This window comes from Mustela putorius, unplaced genomic scaffold (assembly GCF_011764305.1).
Source record: "Mustela putorius furo isolate JIRA1106 unplaced genomic scaffold, ASM1176430v1.1 tig00003869_pilon_pilon_pilon, whole genome shotgun sequence".
NCBI lineage: Eukaryota > Metazoa > Chordata > Mammalia > Carnivora > Mustelidae > Mustela > Mustela putorius.
The window spans coordinates 7,330,539-7,346,077 of NW_025422021.1; the positions used below are offsets into that span (position 1 = coordinate 7,330,539).

At 38.3% G+C, this 15,539-nt stretch overlaps 1 protein-coding gene across 4 annotated transcripts in view; it reads left to right on the top strand.

The window, feature by feature from the left end:
- CHN1 (chimerin 1) overlaps positions 1 to 15,539 on the top strand; it is a 213,528-nt gene that overhangs the window by 123,314 nt on the left and 74,675 nt on the right. For 3 of the 4 annotated variants that reach the window (XM_013046819.2, XM_004774381.3, XM_045066651.1), the window contains one exon: positions 3,103 to 3,391. In XM_013046819.2, the coding sequence (XP_012902273.1) occupies positions 3,103 to 3,391 (289 nt within the window). Of the gene's footprint in view, positions 1 to 3,102; positions 3,392 to 5,415; positions 5,440 to 15,539 lie in introns of those variants that run through there. The other variant, XM_045066652.1, reaches the window with a different exon arrangement.

Genomic DNA, 15,539 nt, shown 5'->3' on the forward strand with positions numbered 1-15,539 from the left:
TTCATTTTCATGCTGTGAGAGAGACTTTGGATTCCCTTGTTTCATGAATCACTCTACAGAGATATAACTCTTCCATGTAAGGCTATACACATTTTTAATGATCATTTTTTAGAAATCAAACTAAAGATGAACTCTTTAAAATTCAGCATTTTGGGGCACCTGCCTGGCTCAATTGGTAGATCATGTGACTCTTGGTCTTGGGGTCATGAGTTTGAGGGTAGAGTTTACTTTTAAAAAAATAATAAAATAGACTCTTAAATAAATAAAATTCAGTGTTTCATCTTGTGTTTGTATTGACTTGTTTTTATGTATATCTCTTTTCTATTAAGGTAATCAAGGGAGCAGGAACTTTATTATGAACCACCTAATACTTACCAGAGCTCTTGGGTGTGTTGTTAAATGTTGCATAAATGACAATCTGTAAGTGATAAATTTTTACAAGGATGGATTCTTTCTTTGCCCTTAGATTTGTCATCTCTCCTTATATGGCTCTTTTTCTGTCGAAGAAACACATCCATTCCCCATCCTCCTCAAAGATTTTCTATCATGCCTTTCAAATCACAGGAGAGAAGAGGACTCTGTCGGTCTGTGCTGTGATGCTGTCTTTATGTAACTTCCAAAGTGAAAGGAGATCCAGGGTAGACAAAGAAAGCGTGTGCTTCCGGTAGTAAAAATAATGCAGTTTTCTTAAAAAGTCAATCACAATTCCAAAATGGAAATTCATTTTCTTGCCCTTTGAGGTCAAGTTTTAAATCAACTTTTTATGAGTTATCTTCATTATCTGATCACCTCCCTTAAGACTTGAAGTTTGATTGGACTGGAAGCCCAGAGTTGAAGTTCAGGCTCAGGAGGAATTGCGGATTTTGCGTAGGGTCTCTTGAAGTTGCTATGATAAGAGAAAAGGACAAACTGACTTAGTCTTTTTTGCCCACTACCTAAAGGTAACCAGGAAATCCTCTCCTTGGCTGGATTAGGAGTAGGCCCATTGTGAAGCCTCCTAAACTTCTCTGCTCTTATCGGTCTAACCATCCCAACTCAAGTGAGGCCAAGCCTGCCATCTTCCCTTCTGCCTGACAGTCCCATCCTGCTCAGATTTTAGAAGAAATTCGATTGACAAATGCCTGCCACCACTGCTTGGGTAGTCTTTAGCTTGTCATATGTACTGTAAAATCATAAACCCCTGAAGGAGTAAAATGGCCTCATGTTTCATTGAAGTGACCCTGAATACAATTGAAATATGAAAGGACTTCATGTTAAACAGTATTATGAGTGATTATTGTTGTAAGAATCATAAAGTGGCTTTCTGTATTCATTTTGCAAAACCAGATAGTATGTAGCAAAAAAAAAAATTATAAAAAGCAGCACATTAAACTGAAAAAAACTTTCACATTTAATTTTGGTGTAGAAATCTTACCTTCTAATTTTTTAGACTTATAGTGAAAGTTTACTCAGGAAAAATATGTCTGTAACATTACAGTAAAATGGAGAATGGGAAATTGGAATTATATGGATATTCACTTGAGTATAAATCAAAATATAATTGCTTTTAAAGAACCAAAACATGGATAAACTTTATTTTAGTAGAAGGACCATCATGGATAGAATGTTGGGTTGTAGATTAAATAATTGTTAAAATTCAATTTGAGCTACAGAAACAAAGACACCTCAGACCATTATAAAAATGTTTCCTTTTTTAAGGATACATTAAAAGTAGATTCTTAAATTGCTAAGTCCTGTCCTTCTAGAATATAACTAATACCAGAATAATATTGTTACATAGGTTTACAGTCCTAATTAAGCACTTTATTTTAGTATAAACAGGATATTATTTTAGTATTTTAGTTCACCTCTGTTCTGTTTTTGTTGTTGTTCTGTGTGTGTGTGGTTTTTTTTTTTTTTTAAGATTTTATTTATTTACTTGACAGAGAGAGATTGCAAGTAGTCAGAGAGGCAGGCAGAGAGAGAGGGGGAAGCAGGCTTCCTGCCAAGCAGAGAGCCCGACGTGGGGCTCGATCCCAGGCCCCTGAGATCATGACCCAAGCTGAAGGCAGAGAGGCTTAATTCACTGAGCCACCCAGGCGCTCCTTCTGTGTGTTTTAAACAATGAAATTAAATATACTCTTTCTCATTTGTTCAGTTTTTAATTATGCTCACTTGGGACTGCCTTTGGCGAGACCATAATACTGGCTCTTGGTGCCTTGTGGCATCAGCTTTCATAAAGTCAAGAAACAAAATGCTGAAATTATCATAAAACTAAACCATTATTCTCCACAGTTTTTAAAGTATGTCACCAAAACATGACCCAAAACTGAACAGAATTTCTAGAGTCCAACAGTTTGTGACTTCTGTGCCCTATATATACCTCAAATATTTCTTGCTTAGACTCAAAAAAGAGACAAAGAAAAATGACTATGTAATAGGGAAGAGCAAGTGATTGACCCGTGGCTAGAAATCACAAAAGTATGTGGCTAGAAATCACAAAAGTATGTTTCTTTCTTTTTAATTAACATATAATGTATTATTTGCTTCAGGGATACAGGTCTGTGAATCATCAGTTACAGAATTGCCCTCCTGCCTTACTGTATGGCTCAGGGTCTGGAATCCATTCTACTTTAAATGGTTACTGGCATCATAGCTAGCTGAGCCCTGAGTGGAGCTTTCGCATTGAAAGAAACAAACGCTGGGATCTATAGTATGTTGAATATTTTTACTGATCAACTTGAGAACATGTTAATATAGAAATTTCATCTGTGATGGAACTGACCAATTGAATAAAGAAGTGTTCTAATAGGATATGAGCTTTATTTTTCCTACAGGACAATGAAGTGGTTTAAAAAGATAAACAAGAACATTTTTTTTCCTTCTAGAGGAGACGTGCTTCTGACTAGTTATTCCTAGTTGTTGCAAATTCATTCTTTGTGTGCAAGTGTTTTGTTTTCTATATTCCAGACGATTCATAGAGATATAGCCGCAGTTTATTTAACAAAGGAGACACACACAAACAAAGCAATAGTGGGGTTTTTTGTTCTTTTTTTTTTTTTTTCCGAAAGAATTCACTTGCTTACTTTTCTTAAAAACATCTTTCCCATTTCATTGAGGCAGATTTGGAAGTCAAACCAGAAACTTCAGGCTGTACTACGATGGAAAGCACTTCGTTGGGGAGAAGCGCTTTGAGTCCATCCACGATCTGGTGACTGATGGATTGATTACTCTCTATATTGAAACCAAGGCAGCAGAATACATTGCCAAGATGACGATAAACCCAATTTATGAGCACATAGGATACACAACCTTAAACAGAGAGCCAGCATACCAAAAACATATGCCAGTCCTGAAAGAGACACATGATGAGAGAGATTCTACAGGCCAGGATGGGGTGTCAGAGAAAAGGGTAAGCTACCATGAAACCACACTTGATCTTCTTCCGTTCGGGGTCTGTATGAACAAGCCATGACCGCCAGAAGAGGCTGGCTCCCCAGAGCTTTGAAAAAGATGTGCATTTTTCCTACTGTCTGGTTTTGGTGGTGCTGAGCTTTGCATATATCTAATTCTTGTTCAGTTATATCAGGTCTATGTTTGTGTTCCATATTACTTCTTATTTCATCAGCTTCACAGCTTCAAAACTATGTTGAAAAAAAAATGTCCCCTGATAAGAAAAAAAAAAAGTTCAGGGCTTTGAGTCAGAAGCATAACTGTGATCCAGAAAAGACAGCTGTATGACACGAGAAGTTGAGAAAGTCGCATAATTATCAAAACTACTTTTTCGTTCCCTTTATACATAGTTCTGTTCTTTAGCAAAATGATACATATCCATACTTTAAAATACCTAGGATTAAATTCAGTCTATCAATAACTATTACACTCTTTTGAGAATCAGTCAGTCCTGAGTAACAGGAGCGTTTATCTCCTTCTGGACTCTTAAGAAGTAATTGAATCAGAAAGATTTATTTTAATTTTAAAAGACAATTTAAGTTTTTCATTTGGCATATCTTGTAATATATTTAAAGTTAACAGTAAGTTTCAGTTCCTTGGCATTAATATTATTTTACTTTGAAAATTGTTCCTAGCTGCTTCCTTATCCCTCAAAAAAAGAGTGAGAGAATTTCCCGATGTTTTATATTGTGTGGGATGTAGGTGGGAGAATTTTATGTATTCTAATTGGAATTGCATTAATCCATTCTTATATTTTCGAGACTCTCTAGTTGCCATGTTAAAGAAATGCAGTGTTACATGGTGATTTGAGCTTGGCTTGCCAAATAGATTTGTATGCAAATTCTGCCATTTTACCCATTGCGTGAATTACTTCATGTTACTTAATTTTTCTATGCTTTGATGTTCTTCTTTGCAAAATTGTAGTAATAATCAAGTTGTTGTGAGAATTGATTGAAGGAGATAATATGTGTGAAATAATCAAACAGTGGTTGGCACATAGTAAGCACTCCCAATTTGGTGGTGATGTTATTTTAACAGCCATATTACCTCAAGGTGGTATCCTAAAATACTTCCAGTTGTCTTAAAGTACTTAGGTAGAGTATGGGAATCTGAAATGTTCCTCGTCTAGCCTCAGTTTTAGTTTTTGGCCAGTCTAACTCAAAGTGACACTTTGTGGCTACAGAGAAACCAACATTTGAAATTAGAGATTGTAGAAAATGGTTTTCATATATTCACATTTGTTAGGAACCCAGATCTTTTTGGGAAGTAACCAGCATTTAGAATCCTAAAAGCTGTGCTGTATCTGATATTGTTCTTTTCACTCTCTAATTCCCATTTTCTCACTTTTGGTTATTTTCCATTCATGGCCTTTTTCAGTAATGGTTGTATTTAAATATCTCTAACACTGAAAATATATTTTATGCAGCTGTGATAGAATGTTCTACGTCAACATTTGTGAAATATTTTTACAGTGTATGCATGTGGGTTTTTTAGAGTTGATCAGCCTAATGATAACCTTTGCTAATGCGTTCTGGATATACTTTTCAACATTAAGAGACTTCAGCTATTCCCCGTGGGGCTAGTCATTTAACCTCTTAAGGTCTTGGTTGTCCCTCCTACAACAAGCAAATAGCATTCACAAAGGAAAGACACTAAGGCAGCTAATGTCTGGATGACCCTTTCAGCTCTAGGATCCATGAGCCCCCGTGTGTTCTGGCAACAACTTATGTTACGCTGCCTGGACTGTCTTGTGCTGATGACCAGTGATAGCCACGTAGAGTGAAAGAGCTGGGCCTGGAAACTAGTTCTCGCCAGCAGTACATAATTATGCATCACTTTAAAAATTATTCTTTGTTTTAAACTGCATGCATCTTAAGTCTAGTTGGCTTAAAATCTACTCACTCAAAAATAGATTTATTTTATTTATAGGTGTCATCCAACAGGACAGGGATGATGACCTGTTCAAGAGCTTGACACATTGATTCCCTGTCACAGTTGATGACATTTGTAAGTAAAGACAATCATGTTTAATTGATTTAAAATATCTCTTGCCACAAGTATGGTTTAGTAAATATTTTATTGGGTCCTGAATAGCTAAAGCCCTCTTGTCCGTGAGGGGTTTGCCTTTTCCTCAGAGGCAAAAGCGTTGATGTTGCAGGCGTTAGTATACTGCCATGGAAAGGTGCCCAATGTTGGAATTAAGAGCTAGGTTCCAGTTCTCCTACGGGAATTGATTTCATGGGTCACTTTGGACAAACTGCTTCACTTCTCTGAGACTGTATTTCCCCACCTTTAATAAGAGGGCTTTGGACTAGATAGTCTCAAGATGTGGCTCTTGTTATAGTCTGTGATGCTTCAGGGAGTGTAGGTGTTGTACAAGAGAGAGAACATGGTACTAGAAATAGCACTAGAAATGGGTCCTAAAATGGGAGCTCTCTTTTCAGCTTATGCACCAATTAATCGTATCTTTTCAGTGCAATCCCCTAGCCTTTCTGGACTTCAGATTCTTCACAGATAAGGGGTTTTCTATAAGCCAGTATAATTTTACAAGAGTTTCATTATAAATATTTGCTGCAAAAAGGGCTCTATGCTCAAATAGGTTTGATTAAAAAACCAAATCTGTTTTTTTTTAAACTTACCTATTTCTTTTCTTTGGGCTTCCGAGTTTTGCTAATAACCTATTATTAATAACCTGTATTATGACCCTCCAAGAGTGTTCCCAATCTCACCTGGATCACCCCACCACTATTCGCAAAATTATTTAGGAAAATCATGTTTCATGAAATCCACTTGGGGAAATTCTAGACCAGATAATCTCTTAAGGCCTTTCATTGTTTTAAAACTGAAGGATAAGAGTTCTATGTATATATATTTTTCCAGTCCTTAAGGTGTAAGTTGAGCATCTGTGCTTTGTGGAAGGTTGTCAGGATGGTTTTATGGACATAAAGTTGTTGCCGCAAGAAGTGAATCCTGAGCTGTCCCTCAGAAATTTCATGGCCTGTTGTGAGGGGGAATATTATTTTTTCAAGTGACATCTATGTCATTTTTTCATTAGCTGTTTAAGTTGCTTCTCCTGCTTGAAATATCAATAAGAAACTTAAATTCTTTTTCAAAAAAACATTGAGAGAAATTTAATCATGAAGTTGTAGCATGTTGAAAAGCCAAACTTCTTCTCTTCTAAAATGGCTTAACTTTAGCATCCAGACTGGCCATAAGCCCAGCTTTTATTAGTGGCTTTTTAAAAATTTATCTTGGAACTATTTTTGAATAGTTTCTTTCTCCAAGTAGTAAATATAGTATGTTCACTTCAACAGATACCGAATGAACGGCTGAATGCAACAATTTTTATGCTGATTTTTACTTATTATTAATGTAATTTTAAAATTCTCCAAAGCCATGCTATAAAAAATGCCTCATAACTGTTAATAATATAAACTGTCAAATATATAATTTGCATTTCAGAAACTGTACTGAGTCAGAATTCTGAATCTTGCCAGAACCTCTTTACTTGGATTTAATCTTCTAAGCCCCGAAATTTTCTCAGGTGTTAGAATGACCGGTGATGGCAAGGGTATGCCGAATCCATTTATTGGTTTTATGGAACTGCACCAGGCCAAATAACCTCTGTGTGTACGTGCGTGCATGTGCATGCACGTGCTTGTGTAGTTTTTTTTCTTCCCCTGGAAGTTTGGGATGGGTGTGATGCTTGGCATACTGTCATATTAATTTATTCTTAAGGAATTTCTTTCACGTTTAAATTCTACTTTTTGAAGACTTTTTTGGGGATCACCACATTGTGTATGTATTGAAAAGCCTTGTGAAATTTGAAGTTGCAGTGCAATCAGGGCCCTGCCAAAGAACCGCCGTAATTATTAGAATTCTTTGGGTACCTCCATAAAGTGATGGGATTGTATGTCCCTGGGAATGCTGAATGGGTCACAGTTGTTCTGATCTACTAATTGTCTTATTCTCCCACAAAGCAACTCTTCTAAGTTGCTTCAGATATACTTAGATATACAGTAAGCAATTTGGGTCTATATAATCTCAATGTAGAAATCAGCAGGGAAGCCATACTTAAATTTAATCATTACAAAAACAGCAATACCAGAGGAGTGGGTAGCATGAAGCAGCCTCTAGAAAACTGTTTGGTTTCTTGATTTTGTGCTTTCCCACTTTTTAAGACCTGTCCTTTTCCTCCCCCTTCCTCAGTCCTCCCGAACCTCTGCTCCTCCTGTTTATCTCCTTCCTAGCGCTGCCTTTATCCACATCTATCCCTCTCTCCCCTAGTCAAATTTACACACTCACATTTCCCCTGTGGCTCATTCAAGGTTGGGACTGGTCATTCCAGGGATGAACAGGCCCTTGGAGAGCTGCCATATGTGCCCAGGGTCACCTATTTGTATGAAAAAGCCAATTTAGCAATTTATGAGGAAGACGGCAGTTGCCCTGCAGAACTTCTAATTATGAGTTTGACCTCGGTAAATATCCTTCTAAAGAATAAAGTAGAGTTACGGGGCGCCCGGGTGGCGCAGTGGGTTGAGCGTCAGGTTGTGAACGCAGGGCCATGGGATTGAGCTCTTGGTTTTGGCTCAGGTTGTGAACGCAGGGCCATGGGATTGAGCTCTTGGTTTTGGCTCAGGTTGTGAACACAGGGCCATGGGATTGAGCTCAGCACAGAATCTGCTTGGATTTCTCTCTCCCTCTTCTCCAAACCCCTGCATGCTCTCTCTCTTGCTTAAATAAAGAAATCTTTAAAAAAAAAAAAAAAAGTAGAGTTTAAAAAAATCCTACATAGTCAGTATATTAGTATATATTAGTCTGTGTCATCTTGAGCAGGCCCTAGATCTCCCTGGGTCCCAATTCATCTCAGTCTCTAAAATGAGGACAGTGGATTCCATTACATTGGTGGTTATGAGTATTCATGAAATTTTATAAAGTGGTCTTCTTTGTATGTGATATGTTACTGCCCTTTGTGATCAGAGCGATCATCAACCAGATGCCCATTCATGGGTCTGAGTACTGCTCCCCCAGCCCAAGCTGGGAACAGCATTTTCAGATTTCTCTTCAAGGTGCGTGTTCTCATTGCTTGAAGTGTGCCCTCCAGGTTCGCAGGATGACAGCTGGTGGCTCCTAATTCCTTCATCCAAGAGTGGCACTTCTCTTTTACTAATGCTGTGACACCTCTAATTGTGTCTAATCAGGAGGCATGTGTCTTTGCCCAATAATGTCCTAAGGAATTTTAAGGCTAAATTGTTATTTTTCTGTGGTTATTTGTACTTCAATATTGACCAGTATTTTAACTACTTTTCCCTGAATGTAAGACAAGTAAAGGTTCCAGATTCTTTGCCTGCCAGTGAACTTTTATTGAATGTGCATCCCATGGGAGCCCATTAGCATCTCTCAGATTTCCCTTGACTTCTAACAGTTCCCTTAACTCCAGCTAGGCAAGCCCTCTCCTTCCTTTGCCTCAACATCTTCACACTTCATTTTCTAAATAGTCTTCCATGAGCTGTCTGTATCATTAAACTCTTTTTGTTACTCAGGAGTTCTCTTGGAACATAAGCAAGTAAAAAGCATTTCAGGGCACCTGGGTGGCTCAGTCAGTTAAATGTCTGCCTTCTGCTCTGGTCAGGATCCATAAGGCTCCCGGCTCAGAAGGGAGTTTGCTTCCCTTTCTCCGTCTGCCCTGCTTGTACTCTCTCTCTCTCAAATAAATAAATAAAACCTTTTTATATAAATTATATTTATATAAATAAATAAATAAACATTGCAGAAATATCCCCATTTTTTCTTCCATCTCCATGAACTAACATCTATCAAAATTAATTGCATTTAACTCACCATTTATTGCATACCTCCTGTTTGTAAGAAAACAGGCTAGGCTCTGGAAGGGATAAAAGATGGACAAGATATAAGCCCTGCCTCAGAGAACTTCCATGTTAATGTTTTTATTGTTTCTGCTTTGTTTAGGGATTTTGCTAGTAGGAGGCAACCTGTCTATATAGTCTGTATGGTGTCACAGGTTAGTACATACTAAGTTGGATTCACTCGGATTTGAGTTTGCTTCTCTAATAGCCCAGCAGATGACAGAAAACACTTTTGTTGACAAGCATACTAATTTTTCAGAATTGTGGATCAGAAATCAACATGACATTCTGTCATTCCACCCCAGTTTCAAGGCTTAAGTCCCCTAGTATTGGTTCACCTCTGATTTGGCACCTTGGATTTTATATACATAGCTGTTGACTAACCAGATGAACAAACAAATTAGTACATTTTATGAATTCAGCCAAATCCAAAGCCCTAATATAATGTCCTGAGACTGAGAAAGGAAAGTAGTGTAATTCGAGTTGATTTCCTACTCTACATTTTTTCCTTTTAAGACCTCAGAATCCTTAGAATGTTCCTAATTCCACAAAGCATCCGAGGTACAGAAAAGTTGTCTTTGTGACATGAAATGGTTTGTGAAAGGTGGTGGCTAGATGCACCTCTTCAGGGATATTTGCAAAGAAATCAAGGATAGAGTGGCATCTCCCCAAACTCATAGTTATCAGTTATGTGTTGGGGACAATCTGGACCCCACCAGAGAATCTCACAATGATTAAAGAAGAATCAAAGGGGGTCCAGGAAATTTTTTGCACAAATCTCATCTGCTCTTCCATCCTATCACCCACAAAAAGGGTTAGTAACTGAAAGCCATTAGAGAAAACCAGATGGAAAGATGAAAATGGAAGATAAACATCAATTCCTCAGCTCCAAAAACCAGGCCAACAGAAGACCAAATTGTAATTTACCAAGCCAGCTGCAGTTTGGGAAGATTTGTGTATATGAGCCAATTAAACAAACAAAATCTTCAATTACTGGCTTGAGGGTTAGAAAAGGAAGCTATAAGAAATTCTTTCACAATTGCTTTTTCAGAGTCTTGAGCATTTTGGTGGGGAAATAATCATTGGTGGCCCATCCATTTAACTTCGTGAAACAAATCGGCTCTCGTGGCTTTAGGAGTAATAGCATTCTGTGGTCCAAAACAAGTTGAAACGATCAAGCAATAATCTGGCTTTTCCATGTTGTCCACAGACCAGTTTGGTGGGCAATTCTAAAATTAAACTGTCCGGTTTCAACAAATCTTTATATTAGACCTCATGCTAAATGATTTGGATTTGTAATGTTCATTAAGCTTTTGACTTTTATATATAAAATTCTATATATTCTTATATATTTTTAAAATATATATCATGTATTTAGATGTTATTTTCCTTTATATTTGGGGTCATTCCTCTTTCTCTGACGTTTGGACTGCTCAGAGACTGGCAAATCAGAGTCATGCCCTGAGCCTTAACTTACTCAAGTTATGAGAATTTAATTGTTTTCATACGGCCTTGTAAGTTAGTTCTTAACTCTTCTTGGGTCTCCTCTGAGTAACTACACGTGGTTAGAAATGCTCAAACCTGCAAAAATAGATTCATTCAATAAGAAATTCTAGACATCTGTAATGGCAACTTATCATGCCCTTATTTAGGTCTCCTTTTAAGTGTGCTGCTATATTAGTTCATTGTTTTGTTCTGTAACTCAAATGAATCAGCTTTGTTATCCTCTCTTTCCCTAGCTTCTATAAAACCATTCAGTGAAAATTCACTAAATGCTGTAGGCTTGCTGATGACCTAAATTTTACAACTTAAATATTATCTTTGATAATTAATTTTTTTTTTATTTTAGGAAGCTTTTTCTTTTTTTATTTTTATTTGTTTTTTTTTAATCTTTTTTTTTTTAAGATTTTATTTATTGATTTGACAGAGAAAGATCACAGATAGGCAGAGAGGCAGCCAGAGAGGGGGGGGAAGAAGGCTCCCAGCTGAGCAGAGAGCCCAATGCGGGCTCTATCCCAGGACCCTGAGATCATGACCTGAGCCGAAGGCAGCGGCTTAACCCACTGAACCACCCAGGCGCCCCATTTTTAAAAAAAATTTTAATTCCAGTATAGTTAACATATAGTGTTACATTAATTTTGGGTGTACAGTATAGTGATTTAACAATTCTATACATTACTCAGTGCTCATCAAGATAAGTCTACCCTTGGGACACCTGGGTGACTCAGTTAAGCATCTGACTCTTGATTTCTGCTCATGTCTTGATCCAGGGTCTTGAGATCATGCCCTGAGTTGGACTTCGTGCTGAGCATAGAGCCTGTTTAAGAGTTTCTCTCTCCTTCTTCCTCTGCTTCTCCCCACTCACATGCTCACTAGCTCTCTCTCTCTCTCTCTCTCTCGCAAGAAAAGGTAAGTGTACCTTTAATCCCTCCCTTTACCTTTTTCACTACCTACCCCCACCTCTCCTCTGTTAAACATCTGTTGTCTATAGTTAAGAGATAGTTTCTCCATTGTTTTTTGGTTTGTCTTTTTTTCTTTATTCATTTGTTTCTTAAATTCCACATGAGTGAAGTCATAAGGTATTTATCTTTCCCTGAATGACTTATTTCACTTAGGATTTTGTCCTCCAGATCTCTCCATGTTGCAAATGGCAAGATTTCATTATTTTTCATAGCCGTTATGCTATTACATATAAGAGACAGCGAGAAGCAGAGACAGAAGGGGCCCAAACAGCAGGGAGGGAGAGAAACGCACACAGAGATGCAGAGCCGGGCGGTGGGGGGGGGACGACAGCAAGAGCCAGCGAGACACGGCGGGAGAGGGGACAGAGCTGGAGAGACATATGTATGTATGTATGTATGTATAATGTTTTGTTATATATGTATGTATGTATGTATGTATAACACATTTTATTCATCCATCAGTGAATATTTGGGCTGCTTCCATGATTTGGCTGTTGTAAATAATGCTGCAGTGAAGATAGAGGTACATATCTTTTCAAATTGGTGTTCTCATATTGTTTGGGTAAATACCCAGTAGTGCAGTTACCAGATCATACAGTAATTCTGTTATTAATTTTCTGAGGAACCACTGTTTTCCACAGTGGCTGCACCATTTTGCATTCCTACCAAGAGTGTATGAGGGTTATCTTTGATAATTTCTAAGACACTTCACAATAAGTTTGTACTTATTTCCCAGCAGTTTTTGATAGTTACCTTTAGTGTAAAATTTCTTTTAAAAACAAAGCTTCTATACAAACTGCAGATTATGTAGCAGCATCTTAAGACATTTGCACCTTTCTTTCTTTCACCCACTCAACAGAAAGAGAGCCTGTTGTGGGTATAGTTCGCTTAATAGCTTTAGAATGATCTTGGGCTGCTGTCCAAGTTGATAGGAAAAAAAGGGGAAAAAAATGTAGTTCTCCTAGCCCTTGAGAAAGTTCTGTTTTTCCTTGTGATGGGGAAACTGCAAATTAGGAAGCCCTATCTTTTTATAGGCTCATTTTCCAAGAATGTTTCATAAGTCAACTTTATGGAGGTATAATTCTTATACAGTAAAATGCACAGTTACATGTATAGTTTGATAAGCTTTGACAAATATACACACCTGTGTAACCACTGCAATTAAATATAGCACATTTCATTACTCCATAAAATTCCCTAGTGTCTCTTTGCAGAAAATCGCACCCAGTCCCAGGACAGCCACGGATTAGATTTCTATCCTGACAAGATAGTTTTTTTGAGTGTTTCTGTGACAGGTGGCATTCTATTTAATGTTTTAGTATTCCACATTTACAGTATTTTTTTCCCTTCATTTTGTCTCTTTCTTATAAATATATCTTCTTATTTAAATACCTACCTTTCTTAATTTTAGGTATAAAATTTCTCAAGTCATATTATTTTAGGGGAAATATAGGCAACACAAGAATTATTGAGGTGTAGTACTGATTGTAGGGCACTGTCACTTGTTGACAGTTTCAATCCTGTCATGGGCTTTTCACCTTTTTTTTTTTTTTTTAAGATTTTATTTATTTATTTGACAGAGATCACAAGTAGGCAGGGAGGCAGGCAGAGAGAGAGGAGGCAGCAGGCTCCCCGCTGAGCAGAGATCCTGATATGGGGCTTGATCCCAGGACCCTGGTATCATGACCTGAGCTGAAGGCAGAGGCTTTAACCCACTGAGCTACCCAGGCTTTTCACTTTTTAACCAATAATAAGGACAGCAATAAATGTGGGTCTACTATGAGGGAGGATTCTTAGGGAAGAAGATCTGCTCTGCCCAATCTTGTCCCTGAGCCAGAAGCACTCAGCCAGCCCTCATTTAATCACTGGCTGTCTCTTGGCCATTCCTCTCTGGAGTAGGTCCCATGGCAGATGTTAGTCATAGTCACAGTTGGCGGGTGTCAACTCTCTGGATGTGAACTGTACCATGCAGAACCAAGTATCACAGTGAGAAAAACTGCCATTTCTTCTTTCCTCCTTTCCGTCTACCCAGAAGGAAAAGGCTTTGTTTGTAGAGTGATATGATTTCAGAATTCCCTGTGGAATACCACTAAAACATTTTTTTTCCCCAATTTTATTGAGACCACTCAAACATTTGGGTATCTCTCCCTATGATCCTTAAAAACTTGCAGGTACAACCCACTCGAGAATCCTGTAGACTAGAGTTCTCTGCCCAGTCCCAGATGAAGACTGATACTCTCTTGTATAACAAGCTCCCATGTGTGGACTGTGGGTTATATAAATTCCTGGAGAAATGGTTTTAAGTTGTCTCCTGTCTTCCAAAGGCCAGACTATTGGTATATGAGTGAATGAGGGGAATGCTACTAGATGTGGAGCCTTGGCTTCACTCTCATTTCTTAAAAATAGTTTTAACCATTAGCATATGAAATTTAGTAATCATTTTCAAGGCAGTTTAATTAGAGTAGGCTCTCCAGTGATCTCGAGCAGTCGCTAAGCCAAACAGTTCTCAGGAGCTCAAAAACTTCTTTCTTGTGACCCTCTTGGAATTCCACATGGTTTTTGGCTACCCTGTAGGGGTCTAGTGTTCTTTTTAAATTTTCTTTAATTTTATTAACATATAATGTATTATTTGCCCCAGGGGTACAGGTCTGTGAATCATCAGTCTTACACACTTCACAGCACTCACCATAGCACATACCCTCCCCAGTGTCCATCACCCAGCCACCCTATCCTTCCCCTTTTACCCCCAGCAACCCTCAGTTTATTTCTTGAGATTAAGAGTCTCTTATGATTTGTCTTCCTCCCCGTCCCATCTTGTTTCATTTTTTTCCCCTTCCTTCCCACCACGAACCACCCCCGCCCTGCCTCTCAAATTCCTCTTATCAGAGAGATCATAATTGTCTTTCTCTGATTGACTTATTTTGCCCAGCATAATACCCTCTAGTTCCATCCACGTTGTTGCAAATGCGAAGATTTCAGTTTTTTGATGGCTGCATAGTATTCCTTTGTATCTATATACCACATCTTCTTTAGCCATTCATCTGTTGATAGACATCTAGGTTCTTTCCATAGTTTGGCTATTTTGGACATTGCTGCTATAAACATTTGGGTGCACCTGCCCTTTCTGATCATTACATTTGTATCTTTAGGATAAGTACCCAGTAGTGTATTGATTGCTGGGTTGCAGGGTAGCTCTATTTTTTTTTTTTAAAGATTTTATTTATTTATCAGAGATAAAGCACAGGCAGACAGAATGGCAGGCAGAGGCAGAGGGAGAAGCAGGCTCCCTGCCGAGCAAGGAGCCCAATGTGGGACTCGATCCCAGGAGGCTGGGATCATGACCTGAGCCGAAGGCAGCTGCTTAACCAACTGAGCCACCCAGGCGTCCCAGGGTAGCTCTATTTTAAACTTTTTGAGGAACCTCCCTCCTGTTTTCCAGAGTGGCTGCACCAGCTTGCATTCCCACCAACAGTGTAGGGATGTCTAGTGCTTCTTAAGCCTGGGAGGACTGGGTATAATGGTGGAGAGAGGAGAGTACCAGAGTGTGAAAATGTAGAAAATTGTAGAAATGTTTTATTTACAGTGACTCTTTCACTGCGTTATGTCTATGTGAACAAGTCTAATCATGTTACCTGAAACTACTCTTTTTTTTTTCTTTTTAAAGATTTTATTATTTGAGAGAGCAAATTGAGCTTTCTCATGAAGTGGGAGGGGGGCACAGAGTGAGAGGGAGAAGCAGTTTCCCAGTGAGCAGGGAGCCTGATACAGGGCTTGATCC